At 57.3% G+C, this 20144-nt stretch overlaps 1 protein-coding gene across 2 annotated transcripts; it reads right to left on the bottom strand.

The window, feature by feature from the left end:
- Positions 1-1476: 1476 nt before the first annotated feature.
- On the bottom strand, positions 1477-9824 carry LOC136788440 (antigen WC1.1-like). 2 transcript variants are annotated; one of them, XM_066986985.1, is made up of 14 exons: positions 9742-9824; positions 8393-8707; positions 6832-7140; positions 6299-6604; positions 5864-6190; positions 5468-5782; positions 5028-5342; positions 4877-4921; positions 4481-4789; positions 4082-4117; positions 3673-3813; positions 2897-2992; positions 2029-2181; positions 1477-1798 (listed from the first exon to the last, which is right to left on the bottom strand). In XM_066986985.1, the coding sequence occupies exons 1-14, from the start codon at positions 9806-9808 to the stop codon at positions 1542-1544; spliced, it is 2991 nt and encodes a 996-aa protein (XP_066843086.1). In that variant the 5' UTR covers positions 9809-9824; the 3' UTR covers positions 1477-1541. The 2 variants fall into 2 exon arrangements, with proteins under 2 accessions (XP_066843086.1, XP_066843085.1); XM_066986984.1 differs by lacking the exon at positions 9742-9824 and having other exon boundaries at positions 6832-8469.
- Positions 9825-20144: the final 10320 nt, after the last annotated feature.

Genomic DNA, 20144 nt, shown 5'->3' with positions numbered 1-20144 from the left:
GGGCGCCACTTGTAACGGGACGCCAGCTGGACTTAACTCCATTCATCAAAACCCTCTGGGCACAGCCCTCCAGCCAGTTCTTTACCTAGAGAAGAATATACCTGTCCAGGCCATGGGCAGCCAGTTTCCCCAGGAGAATACTGTGCGAGACCATGTCAAAGACGTTGCTGAAGTCTAAGTAGACTACATCAACAGCCCTTCCCTCATCTACCAGTCTGGTCATACAATCATATAACACACCCCCACCAAGATGTCACCCCTACAGGCCTTTCCCCTCATTCTTATCCATTGACACTCTACCATTCCCAACCCCAAGCTCTTCAACATCAAAACACTCTTTAATATAAAGAGCCACACCACCACCCTTTCTTCCTTGTCAATCCCTTCTGAAGAGCTTGTAGACGTCTATCACAGTACTCCAGTCGTGGGAGTGATCCCACCATGCTTCATTACAGCAGCTAGGTCAGAGTTAGCCTGTCTCACAGTCGCTTCCAGCTCCTCCTGTTTGTTGCCCATGCTGCATTCATTGGTGTAGATGCACTTCAGATGAGACATCTGCCTCACCCCCAGCTTCAGCATTGTTCCCCCAGGCACTTCTCTGGTGATCCCTGCTTTATCCCCTTCCCCCGTCATAGCTAAAGCTCTCTGGATGAGTCCTGCTAGCTCCTGTGCTAGGATTCATTTCCCCCTTGAAACTCTTTGAATCTCTATGGTTCTACTTAGAGAAGCTCATATGCAGCTGAGTTTTGCATTTGAGACCAAAACAGTGTTGTTAACGGATGAGTGTTTCACTTACTGTTGAACCATATCAATGGGTTCTCCATCTCTCATGCTGCCCCCCCACGACATGTAGGTTGGGGGTATGCAGGACAATGCAATGGGACACAGCCAGGACAGCGGACCCAAAAGGATTAAATAGATGCTCCAATAGGTGTTCCAGCCCACCATCCCACTACCAAAAGCAACTCCCAGACTGCAGCAGAGGAGCCTGCTGGGGAAGAGCTGGAGGGCTGTGGGGACCCACCAGCAGGAGCTGGGAGGGCAGTTTGGGTGCCAAGTCCTGCCCAAGGGTCCAACCTTTCTCCCCGTTCAGCTCCTGTAAGAGAGGTATCTCTGCCTGTGGATGCTGGGCAGGCATCCTTGGGCTCCATGAGGGCACTGCCAGTGAGTGCCTCATGGGGCTTCACAGAGAGCCACTTTGTCTGGAATCTGCCTATGGCTGGCAGGACGGAAATGTCTCTGTCAGTAGGAATAGTGTCCAGGGACCGGGGCTCTGGCAGCCCCACAGCCAGACACTGATCCTGCTGTCCCTAAGACGTGACCCTCCCCAACCGCTGTGTTTCTGAGCTCTGCTCCCCTTCATCAGCCTCAGGGAGATGCCCCGACACCTGGACAGGGAAGCAGTGGGTCTGGGGCAAAGCCCCAGAGGGTTTTAATATAAACATTTGCCAACACACAGCATAAAATCAGGGGAATACCAAGAGGGGAAATACCCATGTGTGTCTGCTGCCTGCTGGAAAAGGGAGACCGTTCCCTGGTGCTCATGGCTCTCCCAGTGGCACTGAGCTCTCCTCCCTCCCGGCTGCACCCAGCTGCTCGGCAGGGCTGGGCTCTGCTGGCCTGGGGCTCTGGGACCCTTGTGCATGGGACTCCGGTGTCACATCCTGGGTGTCCTCGTGGGGACATGCCAGAGACACCTCTTCAGCATCGTCATAGCCCATGCTTCCTGGGAAGGGGGACGAGGTGTGTCCCTCAGCTCCAGGGTCCCCAGTACTTCTCAGGGAGTGCAGGCTTCCCCCTGTAAGCATCAAGGCAGGTTGTGGTTGGTCCTGTGGGGAGCGCTTTGGGGCTGTACATCACCTTCCTCCTCCTCGCCAGCCCTGAGACATTCGGCCCATTCTCCCAGCCCCCAGGAAATCTCCCAGGACAGGTTCCCCGTGCTGGGAGATTAGGCTCTCGATACAACATGGACTTGCCTGGCGCTGGGGTTGGCACCAAGGAAGTGGCAGCGCTGCATTGCCCTCTCACCTGTGGCTGCATCCCTGAGCCCATCTCCCTCCTCTGGAATCCCGGGCGCATCCCAGTCCCCCTGCCCAGGGACAGGATCCTCCCCAGGGTCAGAAACCTCCCCAGCATCATCATAGCCATCTGCTGGGTCACCTCTGGGCAGGACAGGGACATCTGAAAGGAGAGGGCAGGTGGTGGCAGTGAGAAGAGACGTCCTGCAGAGCAGAGGATGGGAGAGTGTGCAGGGACACAGGGCTGACACGCTGCTGGTGTCAGGGCCACAGCAGAGCCTTCACGCTTGCAGCTCTGATGATGGCACTCAGCGGCACAGCTGTCTGTCTATCTGCAGGGAGGAGAGATGGAGCCCTTCCCTCCCCTCCCCCTCCAATCCCTGGGTCTGGCCCCAGACCATCCTCCTCCTCGCTCTGCCTGGGGTAGGGCTGCAGCTGGATCAGGGACCCCTCTGAAAAGGAGCCTGCAGAGAGCTGCAGCGGGTGCTGTGGGCTGAGCCCTGCTGGCCCATCTTGCGGTCAGCACTTCTGGGGATGGGCACCCACAGAGCTGGGGCTGCTTGGGGAGGAGATCCCCAGCTCCTCTGGGACCAGCCCCTTCTCAGAGGGGCTCCCAGAGCTGCCCTGGGACAGTCCCTTCACTCAGCCCTTGGATGTCCCCAGGGTGCAGGGCCAGGCAGAGAGGGGCTGTCCCCTCTGGGATGGGCAGAGCTGGTGGGGAGGAAGCTCCTCTGTGGGGCCAGCACCTGGATGCTCTCCCACAGAAACGAAAGCCCCGGCATTTCAGGGACCATGGGCAGGAGCTGCAGGGCACAGCCCTGGTCTGGGGCAGGGAGAAAGGGCCCTGCAGATGTGCCCCCACAGGGACATGCACCCACCTGAGAGACTGAACCTCGGCTGCTTCTCCCATGCCAGGCTGTAAGCGATCTCCTCGTACACGGCCTCAGGGAAGGGCTCCCCAGCTCTCCAGGATCCTGGGGACAGAGGCAGGGCTGGTCTGGCAGGGCTGGTCTGGGGATGGGCAGAGAGGGACGGGACCCCACTGGGCTCCCCCAGTCCCATTCCCTGGGCCAGCACAGGGCTGTCCCCACAGCACAGCCCCACTGTGTTGTGTTGGCACTGCGGCCACAACCCCAGGGAAGGCAGCATCCCCATGGAGATGGTCTGGGGCAGCGTCAGCCTCACACCATCCCTTTGGAGACAGCCCTTGTGCCCCTTTGGTCTCTGGGTCACGTCCCAGTGCAGACCCTGCACCAGTTTCCGCATTTCCCCTCCCCATGGAGCTGCTCCGTCTCTGCCCCATGCGTCAATAACACAGCCCGTGCCCTGTTGGGGGGTGGCTGGAACCACAGTGATGGAGCCTGCTGCCCCACGCTCCTCCTGCCAGTGCTGCCCAGAGCACTGACAGCAGTGCATCCTCCCCGTCTCCCTCAGCCCACCTCTCACATTTCTCTCCTTCACCCAGGACTCATGTCCTCGGGGTCTGGGCTCTCTCCACCCCTCCTGCTGCAGCCGCATGGTCTATCAATCCGTGGGGCAGCAGATGGGGCAGGGGGCAGCACACAGCTCTGCCTGTGCCCCTCACCAACATCCCCAGCACACCCAGCTCTGCCAGGAGGCATCTCCCCACCAGGACCACTGGGGAAGGACCCACCTCTGCGCCGAGCCCTGGCACTTCGCACCTGCCCAGCCAGGAGGGCCAGGAGCAGGCAGAGGAGGGCCCCCAGGATAATGCAGATGATGACAGGCACCGAGAGTCTCTCACTGGTGGTGGTCAGAGGGCCCCGGGGGGGATCTGCATGGGCAGGAACATGGGAGGGGCAGCATCAGGCCTGGGAGAGGTTGGGGGCAGGACACGCCACTCCTGACCACACAAGGCAGCAGGGGCTGGGGGGACAGGGCTGGGTGATGGGGCAGCTCCCACCCTGCTGGGTACATCAAAGACTTCCCCCAGCTCCCTCGATTTCCTGGGAGTCTCAGAGCCCAGCAGGGAGCCCCTTCCCCTGGCTGTGGGTCACAGCCTGGCCATGGGCAGACTCAGCCCCGCGGGAAGAACAACTTACTTGCTTGTGGGGGGGGTGTTGCTGTCCTGGGTGCAGCTGCAGGGGAGCAGAAGGAGAGCCGGGCTGAGAGGCTGGGGCTGCGGTACCAGGCAGCCTCCCTGGCAGAAGGCCCCAACATGTGCCACCTGAATTGTCCCTCCTGCGGGGCTGGGCAGGGTGGCAGGGACAGGGCCCAGCACCACTGCTCTGGGCCACTCACAGGACAGTGCAGGCAGCCCAGGGGATGTGCGGGGACATCCAGCCCCACAGAGGCTTCTCCCCACCCACCACCAGCCTCCGAGTCTGCAGGGACACCCTTGCTTGGGCCCGCAATGGGGCCATGCCAGGATCCAGCAGGGCAGACGCCCAAGCCAGCTCCTTGCCAAGCCCCCAGAGATGTCTCCCAGCCCCACTGCTCACCTGAGCAATGCACAGCTGCATCTGCCTTATGCTGGCAGGCACCGCTGTCCTCTGGCTGGGCCCAGCAGTCCTGCAGAGACAGCTCCGTTCCCCTGCACTCCATCAGCCAGATGGGGCCCGTCCCCTCTCCAGCAGCAGCCTGGCCCAGGGCATAGACCGCGGGGCCACAGCCCAGCTGCCTGCACGCCACCTCGGCGTCCCGCATGTCCCAGGCATTGTCACACAGCGTCCCCCAGGCGCCGCGGTGCCAGACCTCCACTCTGCCCGAGCAGCCGTCCTTGCCTCCCACGGTGCGGATCTTCTCCCTGTCTGGGGAGGCAGCGACCTCCCATTGCACCGGGACAGCTGGGACAGCCCTGCCAGGTGATGGGGGCACATGCACGGGCAGCTCCCTACCTGTGCACCTCGTGGAGTTGGGGCATGCAGCCACCTGTGGCCTTTCTGTCCATGTCCCAAAGGAAAGAGAAGTTGGGCTGAAGGGACTGCTTTGGGGGTCGTGCAGGAGAGAGCAGGGATGACCTTTGCTTGCACGTCCCCATGCAGTTACCATTGCAGGTGATGTGGGCCTCGTCTCGGAGGTCATCACACGACTGCGGATGCCAGGGAGCAGAGGGACACTGCCAGAAGGAGCTGTTGCTCTTCCCACACTCCACATGATCCAGCCACGCGGTGCCAGACAGCTTGGCATCACTAGAAATTGTTTCCAGGGAGCCTTCATTCCCACAGCCCAGCTCCTTGCACACCAGTGACGCTGTCTTCGTATTCATCGAGTTGGAGCAAACGCTGCCCCACGTCCCGTTGTAGAAAACCTGCAGGCGCCCGGAGCAGCCGTCGCTGTTCTCCAGCCTCAGGGCCATGAACTCTGGAAGGAGGAAAGGCCCCAGGGACGTCCTTGGATGTCAGCCACTGATGGCCTTGGCCCTAACTGGCTCTGCCCTCACCCTGGCCTCCCAGGCCCCCGCTCCCAGCCCCACTCCCAGCACAGACCTGAGCAGACGACTCCTGCGTCCTCCTTGTGCCTGCAGTCGTGCTGCCCCCAGGCCTCGGCAGGGCAGTCCCAGAGAGCAGCTTCGGCCCCGGAGCAGTTGACGCCGTCCAGCCAGATCTGCCCGGAGCCCTCCCCGAACCGAGCGGAGCTGGCTGCCTCCAGGGCCCCTCCGCAGCCCAGCTGGCGGCAAACGACGGTGGCATCGGCCAGGTCCCAGGCGTCGTCGCAGACTGTGCCCCAGTGCCCCTGGTAGTAGATCTCCACTCTCCCGGCATAGCGCCCGGCCCCGTCCGCAAGCCGGACCAGCCGGCTCCCTGCAGCGGGGAGAAACCCCGGCCGTCAGGGGCTGGCTGCCCACCCGACCCCCCACCTCGGGGACGTGCAGCACCACTCACCCCGGCACACGGCCCCCACGTCCTCCATGATTCCGGCTGACGGTGGGCTCTCAGGCAGGGAGGTGTTGCAGAGGCTCAGGTCAGCCTCGTGCCCTGTGCACCGCACCCCGTGCAGCCCCACGGGGCCCAGCCCTCGCTCGGCCCTCACAGGGGTGTAGGCTGCCTCTGCCTCTCCGCACTGCAGCTGCCGGCACACCACGCTGGCCTCCTGCATGTCCCACTGCTCATCCAGGACTCTGCCCCACGTCCCGTGCTGGAAGACCTCCACGCGCCCGTCGCACCGGCTCCCTCCGCCCACCAGCCGCAGGGACATGGGGCGAGCCGGGCCTGGTGAGAGCAGAAATTCAGCCAGGCGCTGCCATGGGGTCCCCAGCTCTGGGTGGCCGTGTCACGCACCAGGGGCAAATGGACTTTGCAGCACTGCCCAGCACTCACCTGAGCAAATGACAGCAGCAGCGTTCTCGTGGGAGCACTGTGAGGCCCCCAGGGCAGTCACCGGGCACTGCCCCAGGTGGGCTTCAGTCCCGTCACAGTGGAACGAGTCTCTCCAGACGGGGCCGGTTCCTCTCCCAAAATGCCCTCCTCCAGGAATGGACTCAGCAAAGCCACAGCCGAGGTGCCGACAGAGAACGTGGGCGTCCGAGAGGTCCCAGTGGGAGGTACAGAGGGTCCCCCACGTCCCCAGCACCTCGACCTCCACCCTGCCCGCACACACTGTGCTGCCGTTCACCAGCCTGAACCCTGTATACTCGAGGACAAAGGAGGGTGAGAGAGGCCACATTTGTGCTCTTGCTCCCACAGGAGCTGCAGGAGAGGCCAAAGGGACAACGTGCCTTTCTCCTCCTGCAGCACTCTTTTAGGGCTGCAGACCACCACCTCCCCCCAACTGTCCCCCACCCAGTATAGCCCAGTGCCCACCCTGCCCCCACCACAGATCCAGTGGGCACCATCCCACCCTGAGTCCTTACGTGTGCAGGTGACATGAGTGCCATTGCCGTGGGTGCAGGGCTGGTCCCTGGCGGCCCCCATGGGGCAGAAGGAGAGGACGGGTTCATTCCCCACACACTGCAGCTCTCTGTCCCAGATGGAACCGGCCCCTTCTCCCAGGTGAGCTGCCCCATGCACGGACAGGGCTGTGCCACACTGCAGCTCCCTGCAGACCACCTCGGCAGCTTTGGCACCAAAGTGGGAGTCACAGACAGCTTTCCACTGGTCCTTCTCATAGACCTCCACACTTCCTGAGCAGGGGCTGTCCCCTCTGACCAACCGGACAAATCCTGGAGCAACCGAGGAGACCTGTGAGTTCCCAGAGCCCTCTGGCACTTCCCTGCCCACCTCCCACCTCATCCCTAAGGTGGCCACATGCAGAGCCCCTCGGCCAGCCCAGCAGCTCTCAGGGGGTGCTGATGGCACAAACAGGTCAGGGTCCCCCTGCTGCTCCTCAGAAACCAGCCCAGCACCCATGGGCTGCCCTCTCTCCCAAGCCCCCAGCCGCAGGCACCGCTCAGGGAAACTGCTGCTGCCCGGAGCCCCTGGGCTGCCCGGCCCCAGACCCAGCACTGCAGCACCCGCAGCACGTGGGCCCAGGGAAATGGGACCAGGCACTGGGGGCTGCTGCAGCCTGCTCTGCCCCACCGGGCTCAGGCCAGGCTGAGGAACCCCTTGGAGCTGCCAGAAAAGCCCCCTGTTCCCAGGGGCTACTGGGGCTCTTGGGGAGCTGCTGTTTGATGGGGCACATCTGGGGAGCAGGTAAAGGGGGTCCTCAGGCAGGGACAGAGTGTGGTGCTGGGCATTCACATCCCCAGCCACCAGCTGGGCAGAGGGCCGGAGAGCAGGCAGAGAGCAGCCCTGTGCTGACATGAGCTCCCAGTGCAAAGGCAGGCACCAAGGAGAGCCAGGAGGTGCTGGCACAGCCCCTGGGGCACAGGGCAGGCAGGAGACGCTGGGCAGTGGGTCAGCATGGCCTGGAGGGGCCATGTCTCCGGGGTTTGGCTCTCATGGAGTGACCCTGGGACAGGAACAAGGTGCTGCTTGCCACCCTGCTCCTCTGCCTAAGCCCAGTGCTCCTGCCCTCTGAACAGCCCTCCTGCTTTGGCCGAGGTTCTCTTGTCTGCTGGGGGTACAACCCAAAAGGCCTGGGTCATTGCACACCCTTCCCTGAGGCTGCTGGTGGCTGGGGGAGTTGCTCTAGATTCCCCTGGCATAGGGACCAGCCTGCCAGACAGGGCCTGGGTGAATGGGAGGAGAAAGGTGGGAACCAGCCAGCACAATGGGGAAGGGTGGGGGCTTTCCTCTCCCAGCCCCGGGCACCTCCCTAGGGTTGGCTGCTCCATCTTCAGGACCAGGCTGGGTGCGCTCCCACTGGGCTTTCCCCAGGGACAAGGGACACCAGCAGTGACAGAGCCAGCTCAGAGTGCAACTTGACACCCAGAGCCATGTTCTGGTGTCCATTTGTTGCTTCCTGAGGTCACAGCCAGGTCCCTTAGAAGTGTCCTCGTCCCAGAGGAAGGGAACAAGTTCAGTCCTTACCTGAACATGTCACTCCAGCGTCCCATCTGTGATTGCAGTAAGATACCTCCCGTCTTATATACGAGCAGTTAGACAGGGCTGTCTCCATGCCATTACATTTAACTTCCTCCATCCAAATGGGGCCAGATCCTTGCCCAAAGTGTGCATCCCCAGGAGCTTCAAGAGCAACCCCACAGCCCAGCTGCCTACAAACCACTGCAGCATCGGACATGTCCCAGTCGTAATGGCACACGGTCCCCCACTGGCCCTGGTGTTTCACCTCCACTCTCCCAGCACAGCGCCAGCCACCATCCGCCAGCCTCACCTCCGCAGCCCCTTCAAACACCAACAGGGGAAGGGTCAGGAGAGCTTCGAGCCCCACACTGCGGGTCTGAGATTGTCCCTGGATCAGGCACAGTCACAGCCCCCAGGGTGGGAGCCCTGTCCTGCATGGCCTGTCCCTGGGGTGGTGCGGGGGTCTTTCCTCTCCCCATGGGCTGAAATGGGCTGGGGGTGCCCAGCTTCAGCCCTCTTGCACCATTCACTGCCACACAGCCCTCAGCACCTTCTCCCACACCAGTGGCTCCCTGCCCCTGCCCATGCCCACCTGCATACCACCCCCAGCCCTGCACAGGGCTCCCACTCCTCCCCAGCCCAGGAGCCCCTGAACAGCCCCATGTTCCTTGACCCATACTTCTCCCTGTCCCACCTGCCCCAGGCACCTCCCAAATGTACCAAAAACCCTGGGGCTTCCTGTCTGCCCAGGGGGCACAAAGAAAAACTCACAAGGTTCCCCCCCAACCTGTGTCCCCTCCTCATCCCTGCTGTCAGCCCAGCCTCTAAGCTTGGCCAGGGCCCCCAGGAAGGACACCTCTCTGTCACCTCTGGTGCAGAAGCCACAGTCCCCTTCCATCTGGGGGGCACAACCTGCCCTCCTGGGATCACTCTTTCCCCAAATCCCAGGGGCAGGGAGCAGCACACAACCCCTCCAGGACACCCCAGACATAGGCTGTGCCCACAAGATCGCTGAGGACTGCTGTCACTGTCTGGGACTTCTCCATCTCCGGAGGGACAGTGCTGGGGAACAAGGGGTCCCAAAAGGGTACACAAGGACACGGTGTCTGGAAATGGAGCCAGGCATGGGCTGCCATAATCATGGGAGCTGTGGAAATGGATTACCCTCTCCCACCCAGACAGGCACAGATTAAAGCACAGGACTGAGGGACTGAGAACCTTCTGCCTCTCATTTTAGTGGTGCCTGGAAAGCAACCCCACTCCCAGGGGGATCCTGATGACCCCGCTGCTGCTGAGGGGGTCCCAATGACTCTGCTGCTGCCTGCTGGCCCCAGGCTGTGGAACAAAGCACTTACCTCTGCAAGGCTGCACCCAGAGGAGCAGCCACAGCACCCAAGGGGACAGGAGTCCCTCTGTCCCCATCCTGAGGCTCCTGCCCTCACAGCACGGTCCTGCTGCTGAAGCTCCTCTGACCCACAAGGCAATGGGGGTGATGAGGGAGCAATATATCTGTGCAGATGCTGTCCCAGCTGCAGGAGGAGCCAATCGAAGCAGCAGGCACCTTTTTAGACGTTATCGGCACTTATCTCCCCTCCGACGCAGCCCAGCTCTCCAATGAACTTCTCCAGCGCTCTTCATGACCATATATGAGGGACGGCTCCGCTGCGGGTCTCACGTCACTGCGGTGGGAGATCATCGTGGGGTAGGGCTGGGTGTGGGGGCAGATGGGTCTGACACCCCTTGCAGCCCGCTGTGGGGACCGGGAGCACGGAGCATCTCCTGAGCTGTAGCGTCCACGAACCCAAGGTGCGATTGTCCGGCCGTCCCTGCGCCATGGGATCCACGGGGCTGGGCCTGCAGCGGGGCTGTGTCAGGCTGGGAAGGGCCCAGCCCCTGCCCCTGCTACAGCCCCCGCTGTGCTGGCAGCAGCAGCTGGGAAAGGCCCTTGGGCAGGGCCCGAGCCCCATGCCGGGAGCGCTGGCTGGCCCGTCCCTCCCCAGGGAGCCTCCTGTGGGGTCCTGGCAGCAGCCAGAGCTGGTCCAGGGCCTGCCCTGGCAGCAGAGCTGCAGCCCAGAGCCTCAGGCGTCTCCCTGGCTCTCAGCGTGTCACCCAGGGGCCGTTATTCCCCGCGGCGGGTCGGGAGCTGGAGCCTGCCTGCCACTGCAGGTGCACAAACCGCAGCCCACGTGACATGGCGCCCGGGCAGGAAGGCGGTGGTTTCCTCCTGGCCCCGTGCCCAGGCCTGGCCCTGCGCTGCCTCCCAGCCTCCTCGCAGCACCAAGCCTGGCAGGGTCCAGTAAATCTTTGGACAATGCTCTCAGACATATAGTTTATTTTTTAGATACACATAGTTTTATATATATACAAATATATTTTTAATAAAAATATATATTTATATAAATATAGAAAATATATATTTTTATATTATATTGTATTGTATTATATATTGTACATTATCTGTTATAATGTATATATTATATAAAATATATATTATATTATATTACATTATATTATATATATTATATTGTATATATTACATATATTATATATTACATATTATTATATTATATTTCTATATAATATATAAATGTACATACCTAATAAAAATATAAATTTTATAAAAATATATATTTTATAGTTTTTATATATATTTATATCTTTTATAGTGTTTTAGATACATTTAGTTTATTTTTTAGTCTGGAAGCTGGAGTTAGATTCACTGATCTTCAATTCATTCCAGCGCGGGATATTTCATGATTCTGTCCAACCCAGCTCCAGGTGATGCCATAGCATCCTCACCTGCCATGGGCCTGCTCCTGGCCTGTGTTCAGACAGCAATGACCTCACAAACACCTACACAAGTTCTTGGCCTGTTCCAGGCCTGCCAGCTCCTCAGGCACCAGTGACCTCACAGGTACCTGGACAATCCCTGGGCCTTGCCCTGACCTATCAGCTGATTGATCACCAATGAGCTCCCCACAGACCCACACAAGCCAGGTGCTTATTCCTGGCCTACTGGCTTCTCAGGCACCAGGGTCCTCACAGCATCTAGCACAGGCCATGTTTGCTCTCAGCCAGTTAGTTACACAGGCACCACTGGCATCCAGATGGCATTCACAGGCCAGGGGCCTGCTCCTGGCCTATCACCTCCTCAGCTGACCATGACCTCATAAGCACATGTTGCCTAATGGAAGGTGTCCCTGCATGTAGCAGGGCGTTGTGGACTAGATGGTCACTAGGGTTCTTACAACCCAAACCATTCTATGATTCTGTGATTCTCTGATATCCGTGCAGCTGATGCATACTCGCCATGGAGGTAGTCAGGCTCCAGTGACCTCCCAAGAACTTATACAGCCATGCACCTGCTCCTGGCCTACTGCCTACTCAGCCAAGAGTGGCATCACACGTCCATTCCCCAGGCATGGGTCTCCTTCCTGCCTGTCATCTTCTCAGGCACCAGTGACCTCACAAGCTCCTACGAGAGCTGTGGGCCTGCTGCTGGTCTGTCAGCTCCACAGGCACCACTGACCTGAGCACCACATAGACACCTCTTTGCTTCCTGCTCACCTATGAACAAGTGTGATGCACCAGTAGACAGGTGCCTGGGGTTTCTGTTGGATTGCAGGAGTAATCAAGCTTGGGGTGCCATCACTGACATGCCATCATAAGCTCCCCCAGACCCACAAAAGTCATGTGCTTATTCCTGGCCTACTCGCTTCTCAGGCACCAGGGTCCTCACAGCGTCTGGCACAGGCCATGTTTGCTCGCGACCTGTCAGCTACTCAGGCACCACTGGCCGTCAGAGGAACATTCACCTGCCATGGGCCTGCTCCTGGCCTATCAGATGTTCGGCTGACAGTGACCTCATAAGCACAAATGATCTACTGGAAGATGTCCGTATCCATGCCCTTGACAGGGGGTGGGTGCTCATGTTCAGCTGGCTGTTGACCAACATCCTCAGGTGCTTTTCTGCTGGGCAGCTTTCCAGCCACTCTTCCCCAAGCCTATGCTGCTGCATGAGGTTGTTATGATCCAAGTGCAGGAGCTGGCACTTAATCATTGTTGAATGTCATGTGTTTGGACTCAGTCCATCAATCCAGGTCCCTCTTTCCAGGTCCCTCTGCAAACCTTTCCTACCCACAAGAATATCAACTGTCCCACCTAACTTGTTATCATCTGCAAATGTACTGAGGGTGTACTTGATCCTCTCAGTCAGATAATCCATTAAAATAGAAAAGAAAACTGGACCCAGTACTCAGGCTTGGGGAGTGCCACCGGTGACCGTCCACCAACTGGACTGATCTCTCTTCACTCAGACTCTTTGAGCAGTGCCAGGGAAGCTCATGGAGCAGATTATCTTGAGGGTCATCACGCGGCACTTGCAAGGCAACCAGGCAATCAGGTCCAGTCAGCATGGGTTTATAAAAGGTAGGTCCTGCTTGACGAACCTGATCTCCTTCTATGACCAAGTGATGCGCTTGGTGGGTGAGGGGAAGGCTGTGGATGTGGTCTACCTTGACTTCAGTAAGGCTTTTGACACCGTTTCCCACAACATTCTCCTCAAGAAACTGGCTGCTCATGGCTTGGACTGGCGTACGCTTTGTTGGGTTAAAAACTGGCTGGATGGCCGGGCCCAAAGAGTTGTGGTGAATGGAGCCAAATCCAGTTGGAGGCCGGTTACTAGTGGAGTCCCCCAAGGCTCAGTGCTGGGGCCAGTCCTCTTTAATATCTTTATCGATGACCTGGATGAGGGGATCGAGTGCACCCTCAGTATGTTTGCAGATGACACCAAGTTAGGTGCGTGTGTCAATCTGGTCAAGGGAAGGAAGGCTCTGCAGGAGGATCTGGATAGGCTGGACCAATGGGCTGAGGTCAACTGCATGAAGTTCAACAAGGCAAGTGCCAGGTCCTGCATCTGGGATGTAACAACCCCAATCAGCGCTACAGGCTGGGAGATGAGTGGTTGAAAATCTGCCTGGCAGAGAAGGACCTGGGAATACTGGTTGATAGTCGGCTGAATATGAGCCAGCAGTGTGCTCAGGTGGCCAAGAAGGCCAACAGCATCCTGGCTTGTATCAGAAGCAGTGTGGCCAGCAGGTCTAGGGAAGTGATTATTCCCCTTTTCTCAGCTCTAGTGAGACCACACCTTGAGTACTGTGTTCAGTTTTGGGCGCCTCGCTACAAGGACATCGAGGTGCTCGAGCGTGTCCAGAGAAGGGCAACGAAGCTGGTGAGGGGTCTGGAGAACAAGTCTTACGAGGAGCGGCTGAGGGAGCTGGGGTTGTCTAGCCTCAAGAAGAGGAGGCTCAGGGGAGACCTCATCGCTCTCTATAGGTACCTTAAAGGAGGCTGTAGAGAGGTGGGGGTTGGTCTATTCTCCCATGTGCCTGGTGACAGGACGAGGGGGAATGGGCTAAAGTTGCGCCAAGGGAGGTTTAGGTTGGATGTTAGGAAGAACTTCTTTACTGAAAAAGTTGTTAGGCATTGGAATGGACTGCCCAGGGAGGTGGTTGAATCGCCATCCCTGGAGGTCTTTAAAAGACGTTTAGATGTAGAGCTTAGTGATATGGTTTAGTGTAGGACTTGTTAGTGTTAGGACAGAGGTTGGACTAGGTGATCTTGGAGGTCTCTTTCAACCTAGACGATTCTGTGATTCTGTGATTCTGTGATGGCCTTCCAGACAGTTCTTCAAGCAGCAAATTGTACACTTGTCCAAGCCATGAGCGGCCAGATGGGTTGTCATTTTGCAGGGCTGCTGCTGCTGAGTCCAGACGGAGAAGATGTAGCTCCTTCTTTTATGGTTTGTTTTTTTTTGGTTTTTTTTTTTTTTTGTTTTTTCTAATGCCCTGTGCTCAGTCCTTTCAAACCAACTAAGCATGAATCTGGTGCTTGTGATGAGCTGGTGCTCAGCTCGTGTTCCAGTTACTTGCTAGCATGTATCATCGTCGTTGAGTTTGTGCAGCATGGGCATTCTTGCATTCCCTTTTGTCTCTGTTTGCTTGAGTCTGCACTGTCAATGGTAGTTCAGGAAGACCAGAGGGAGTGGCTGCAGGGGAAGCATGAGGTTGCATCCATCATGGTGGGACTTTGGTCAGCATTCACAGTGCAGTGACTCAAGCTGTGACACAGGCAGGAGTTCTACCCTTTGAGGGAATCCCAAAGGTAGTTCCTTCTTGAAGGGCGATGCCATCCTGAGTCCTGTCCTTGCCTGTGCAGCACCTGTCAAAGGGTCGATATAAGTTTCTCCTCAGAAGAAAGGCCCCAGCATGAGGGGCTGCCTAGCGCTGGGCTCCTCTCCACAGTTCTGACGCAGTCTTCTCCTGCAGGGGCTCTCCCTGGACTGCAGCCTCCTTCAGGCCACATCCACCTGCTCCCACACGGGGTCTTCCATCAGCTGCAGTGTGGAGATCTGCTCCAACATGGTGCGCCACAGGCTGCAGGGGAACTTCTTCTCCAGCACCTGGAACACCACCTCACCCTCTTTCTTCACTGACCTTGGTGTCTGCAGGGTTGTTTTCTCTCACATTTTCTCAATCTTCTCTCCCAGCTATTCCTGCATGCCATTTTTACCCGTTTCTTTAAAATGCTCTCACAGATGTACAAACAGCATCACTCATTGGCTGAGGTTGGCCAGCAGCATGTCCCTTTTGGAGCCAGCTGGAAGTGGCTCTTCTCTAACAAGGGGCAGCTTCTTCTGGACTCTCCTCACAGACACCAGCCCTGCAGCCCCCCTGCTACAAAACCCTTTCCATGTAAACCCAATACAACCTCCCATCTGCAAAGTAAAAACAGAGCCCAGACAAGCAGCAGCAGACCCATGAGCAGGCAATGGCAAGGCACTGCTGCTGCTTTGGGGCTGCTAGCAGATGCAAACCCTGGGAGAACTGCTCAGAGCTTTTTTGGCTATTCTCTCCATGGAAGAGATAAGACAAGGAGGGTTTTGGCAGGGGGTGAGCTATTCCTCACTTTTGCTTAGGTGGGAAGTTAGAAATCAGCCCAGGTGTTTGCACCAAACCAAACACACACACACACACACCCCAGAGCACCAGGGACTGCACTACCATGGGCCACCTCTGCACACCCATGCATTTCCCTACAGGACAAAATGGGTGACACACACCTGGCCATTGCAGGACCAAGGGGCCACCACAGAGATACTGTAGCTTGTCTCAGGGCATGTGCTAACCCTGGTCTGGGCTGGAAAGCTCCCCAAAGTGCTCAGTGCAGTATTTCCTGCCTGTGGAGTTCAAGTAATAGTCAAACAAGCTGTGTGGAGTGCCCTGACACCCATCTGCACAGCCATGGGCCTCCTGCTGCCTCCTGATATCGTGAGGCACATCTGACTTCAGCAGAGCATCCCCACCCATCACCTCCTTGAGCCCTGTGACATGTCCAGATCCATGTCACCTCACCTGCCTCCTCCAAGACCAAGTGATTGCTGCAGAACCTCTCATGCCCTGCCCAGCTTCATGAGGCCAGACTGCTTCAGTTAGGTGACTAGATCATAGGAATGCAGGATTTGAGGATTAGGTGATCAGGTTAGGGTTTAGGGATTAGATCTTGCCTTCCAGGGTTAGTGGTTGGGCAGAGTATTAGAAGGAGGCCTGTGTTTTCTGCTTTTTGGGTTCTAGTCTGTGTCTAGTGTAGAGACTATTTTATTTGTTGGGATTTTCTTCAGGGCTCTGTTGAGGAATCATGTTAAGGCTGGAATTCAATGCTAGGGACGAAAGGCTGAGGAATAGGCTGAGAAATGAGCTATGGTAAGGCCTTGTGGGTTTGGGACTTGGCTAACCCGTGCCAGATGAGGTTTGAGGTTAGGGATAAGAGTAGCAGATTCCTTGCAGAGAGAGGGATAGCATTTAGATGTAGGGGTAGGGCTTATGGCTACTGCTTAGAAATATTGCCAGGGCTTGACGTGAATGTTTTCCTAGTAAGTGTTGCAGCAGCACCAGGCTAACCTGAACCCCTCTCACCTCTTCCAAATCTTTCCTTTCAGTTAGCCAAGCCAATCTTCTCTCCCATAGATTTCCCACCATTATTCTCCCAGCTTTCCCCTGGCCTCCCCAGATGTGTCACCCTGTTGGGGGCAGCTTTCTGATGGCCTTTTGACCTCAGAGGCTCTGCCTCCCTGCTGTTGGCCAGTCAGGGGCTGGGACAGAAGTGACCTCACAGCCAGCAGCCACAGGGCTACAAGGAGCTGTTGTGCTCAGGAGGCCTCTTCCCAGCCCACCCAGGAGCGCTGGGTGCATAACCCCTCAGGTACTCTGCCTGCCAACCAGCTCATGCTTCAGAGGCCTCCCACATGTTTGGACTCACATTTCCCTGGGAGTTCTTCAGTTCCTTCAGGGCATCCTGAAGGAAATGGCCACCTCAATATGCAAAAAAAATATCAAGCCGTGAGCGTACAGGGAAGTGTTCAAAACTCTCTGTGGTGGGCAAGAAAGTCTTCAAGTCTAGATTTGTTTCATTCAGGTGCATTCCCAGGGCACATTGCCATCAAAGGAAAGTGACCTTGAGTCACTGTCCCGCAGGATGCCCCTAGGGAATATCTTATGGAACTTCTGCTCACTGGTAGTCATCTCTTCACACCCACATCCTGTGCGCTCTCATATGGACAAGGAAAACATGGACTCCTGATATAATAATTCGATATCCCCCAGAGGAGGAAAAATAAACCACTTGTGTGAGCTGTGGCAAAAGCTCAGCCTGGGAATGGTGTTTGCAAGGAGCTGCTCTGGGACCATTGCCCTGAGGCAGCATTTCCCAGAGTGTCCAGAGAACAATGGTCCAGCCCAGCCTCAGCTCTGCTGGTCCTCCCTTGTCTCTCCCAGGAAGCCAGCTCAGCCCAGCTCCTCAGCAGCTCTCCACACCTCCCTGTCCTCTCCCCAGCCCAGCCCAGCCCAGCAGAGCAGCCCAGGTTGGGCTGGCCCCAAGGCAGCAAATGGAGAAGTGGAGGTCAGTGGCAGTGTCTCTCCTTCTATCATCTGCAAGAGATTTCCCTCCCCCAGGCAGCCTGCAGCCCCCCACGCCAGCCCCACTCCCCAGCACAGCACAGCACCACACTGCTGGCCCTGGGGCTCCTCAGGCAGCACCACCGCACACACACAGTGCCCTGCTCTGCTCCCGGGACACCCCATGTCCCACACAGCCTTGCCCCAGCCCACCACGTCTGGGCTGGCCTGAGCAGCCATTCCTGCAGCCCCTGCCCATGCTGCCCACAGCTCCTGAGCTGGCGGTGCTGCTCTGCAGAGTGAGGGGTCTGTGGTTAGCAGGGCCGTGGGGACACTCTGCAGGGCTCTGCTGGTCAGGCTGGGAAGGCAGAGGCAGCTGGTGGGGGGCACTGCCACTGACTGCCTCCCACACAAGTGGTTCTTTGGCCATGGAGGGTGCGCACAGATAGCCGGCCTTCATCAGAGTCAGAGACCCATGGAATAGCCTGAACTGGAAGGGAACCACCAGGATCATCTAGTCCAACTCATTTCCAATGTCAGGAGAGATTTTGGGATGATTCACTCGATCCAGTCTATGAAATTTCACTGATTGAATAACTAATAATTTTCCCAACTCCTTTCCCATTGCCTCATGTTGCAGAGCTCTGCGTTGCCTGTGGAACACAAATAATAATCATATTTCCTTCTGGATTACTGTATCATCAGTAAATGAAAGTAAAAAAAAGGAAAATGAAACAAAACAAAACAAATACATCTTGGTCTGTAGTGAGTTGCATTATCAGTGATATGTAGAAGAAGACAGGCATTTTATTGCTTCTGAAACACATCCAGACAACGCTTTCCACACTGCATCCTTGAGCTCCTGGTTCCTCATGCTGTAGATGAGGGGGTTCATTTCTGGGGGCACCACCGAGTACAGAACTGCCAGCAAAAGATTCAGGGATGATGAGGAGGACATGGAGGGGGGCTTCAGGCAGGAAAATGTGCCAGTGCTGATGTACAAGAAGACCATGACCAGGTGAGGGAGGCATGTGGAAAAGGCTTTGTGCCGGCCCTGCACAGGGTATTGGCAGTGTGAAGCAGAGCACTGAGAACATCACTGGCCCAGGAAGCTGCTGCCATGCTGACACAACTTCTGCTATTCATTATTGTCCGATAGTGCAGGGGTTTGCAGATGGCAATGTAGCGGTCATAGGACATGATGGTGAGAAGATAAAACTCTGCTGGGACAAATGCAACAAACATGAAGACTTGGGTAGCACAACCCAAGTATGGAATGGTACTGATGTCCCAGAGGGAGTTGGCCATGGCTTTGGGGACAGTGGTGGTAATAGTGCCCAGGTCAAGGAGGGCGAGGTTGAGGAGGAAGAAGTACATGGGGGTGTGGAGGCGGTGGTCGCAGGCTACAACGGTGAGGATGAGGCCGTTGCCCAGGAGGGCAGCCAGGTAGATGGCCAGGAAGAGCCCGAAGTGCAGGAGCTGCAGCTCGCGCGTGTCTGCGAATGGCAGGAGGAGGAACTCGTTGGGGAAGCTGCTGTTGGATATTTGCAGCCTCCAGGCATGGTTGCCTGTCCATGGAGGAAAACACATGGACAATGAGGACAGGTTCTCTGAGCAGAATCCCCTCCGTTTCTCACTGACCATTGCACGCTCACTTCCATTTTCCCCTGATCAGGATGGCATACTTCCAGCTCCCTGGCTGGTGCTCTGCCCTGTGCTGTTTGAGTGCACTGTGAGGAACACAATTCCCTGCCTGGGGGCTCCTTCACAGGACGCTGAGTGTCTCGGGTGACCCCCACCCTGCTGCCCCAAAGAGCTAACTTACCCAATGGCCCCATACCCCATGCAGGGGATGGCAGGAGGTGCCTGTCTATCCTCTGCAGCAGGCTTTCCCTTTACAGTTCCCTTTCTCCCTGCCCATCTCTGCTGCCTGCAGCCATTCCTACAAGGAGCTGCTTCTCTGTCCCCACGTCTGTGCCCTGCTAGTGCTCACAGACCCCATCCCATCTGCTGTGTGCTCAGCTCTGCCCTGCACCCTCTCAGTGTGTGCAGGTGCTGAAGAGCAGGTCACACAAGCCCTGATGAAACTGGGAAGGTGACACTACTGCCTTCTGAAGGCTTGCAGGTGCTGAAGGCCCTTTCTAAGTTTCCTCATAAAATTCGAGGTGATAGAAACTCAAAATCTTTCTACTCAGTACAGCTCTGTTTCCATTCCCATCCAGATAAACCAAAGAGAGGTAAAAGTGCAGTTTCTGGACAGCACAGACCATACCAAGCAGCCTCAGCCTTAACCTTCTGTCTGAACATTCCCCTCTGACATGGTCTGGGGATGCTGTGGAGCAGTGAGCAGCCTGCCCCAGGAAGCCTCTGGGCACCAGCAGGACCCTGCCCTGCCCTGCCCTGACTGGGGGGCTCCTTCCACCCACAGTTTTTCCCTGCAGGACCCTGGGCATCTCCCTGGGCAGGCTGAGTGCTGAGCCTGGCAGGCGGCAGAGGCCCTGCCCCAGCACACAGCCCCTGGGGCACAGCAGGGACCCTGCTCTGCACCACAGCCCTGGCCACCCCTGCCTGCACCCCGGCTGCACAGACTACAGCCAGCCCTGTGAGAAGGAACCCTCATCTCCTGTAAGTCTGACAGCTATGGCTGATAATTCCTGCTCTGAAACTTGTATTTGCCTCTTATTCAAAAAAAAAATGAGAGTTCTCCTGAAAGCTCCCAAAGGCTGTGGGATTTGCCAGCAAATATGGAGATGGCACCAGGAACAACAGCTGCGCTGCCCTGCAGCCAGACACTTACCCTGTTCAGG

This window comes from Anser cygnoides, chromosome 37, assembly GCF_040182565.1.
Source record: "Anser cygnoides isolate HZ-2024a breed goose chromosome 37, Taihu_goose_T2T_genome, whole genome shotgun sequence".
In the NCBI taxonomy this organism is placed as follows: domain Eukaryota; kingdom Metazoa; phylum Chordata; class Aves; order Anseriformes; family Anatidae; genus Anser; species Anser cygnoides.
The sequence above is the reverse complement of the archived record's forward strand: the minus strand, read 5'-3'. Positions and strand labels throughout refer to the sequence as shown.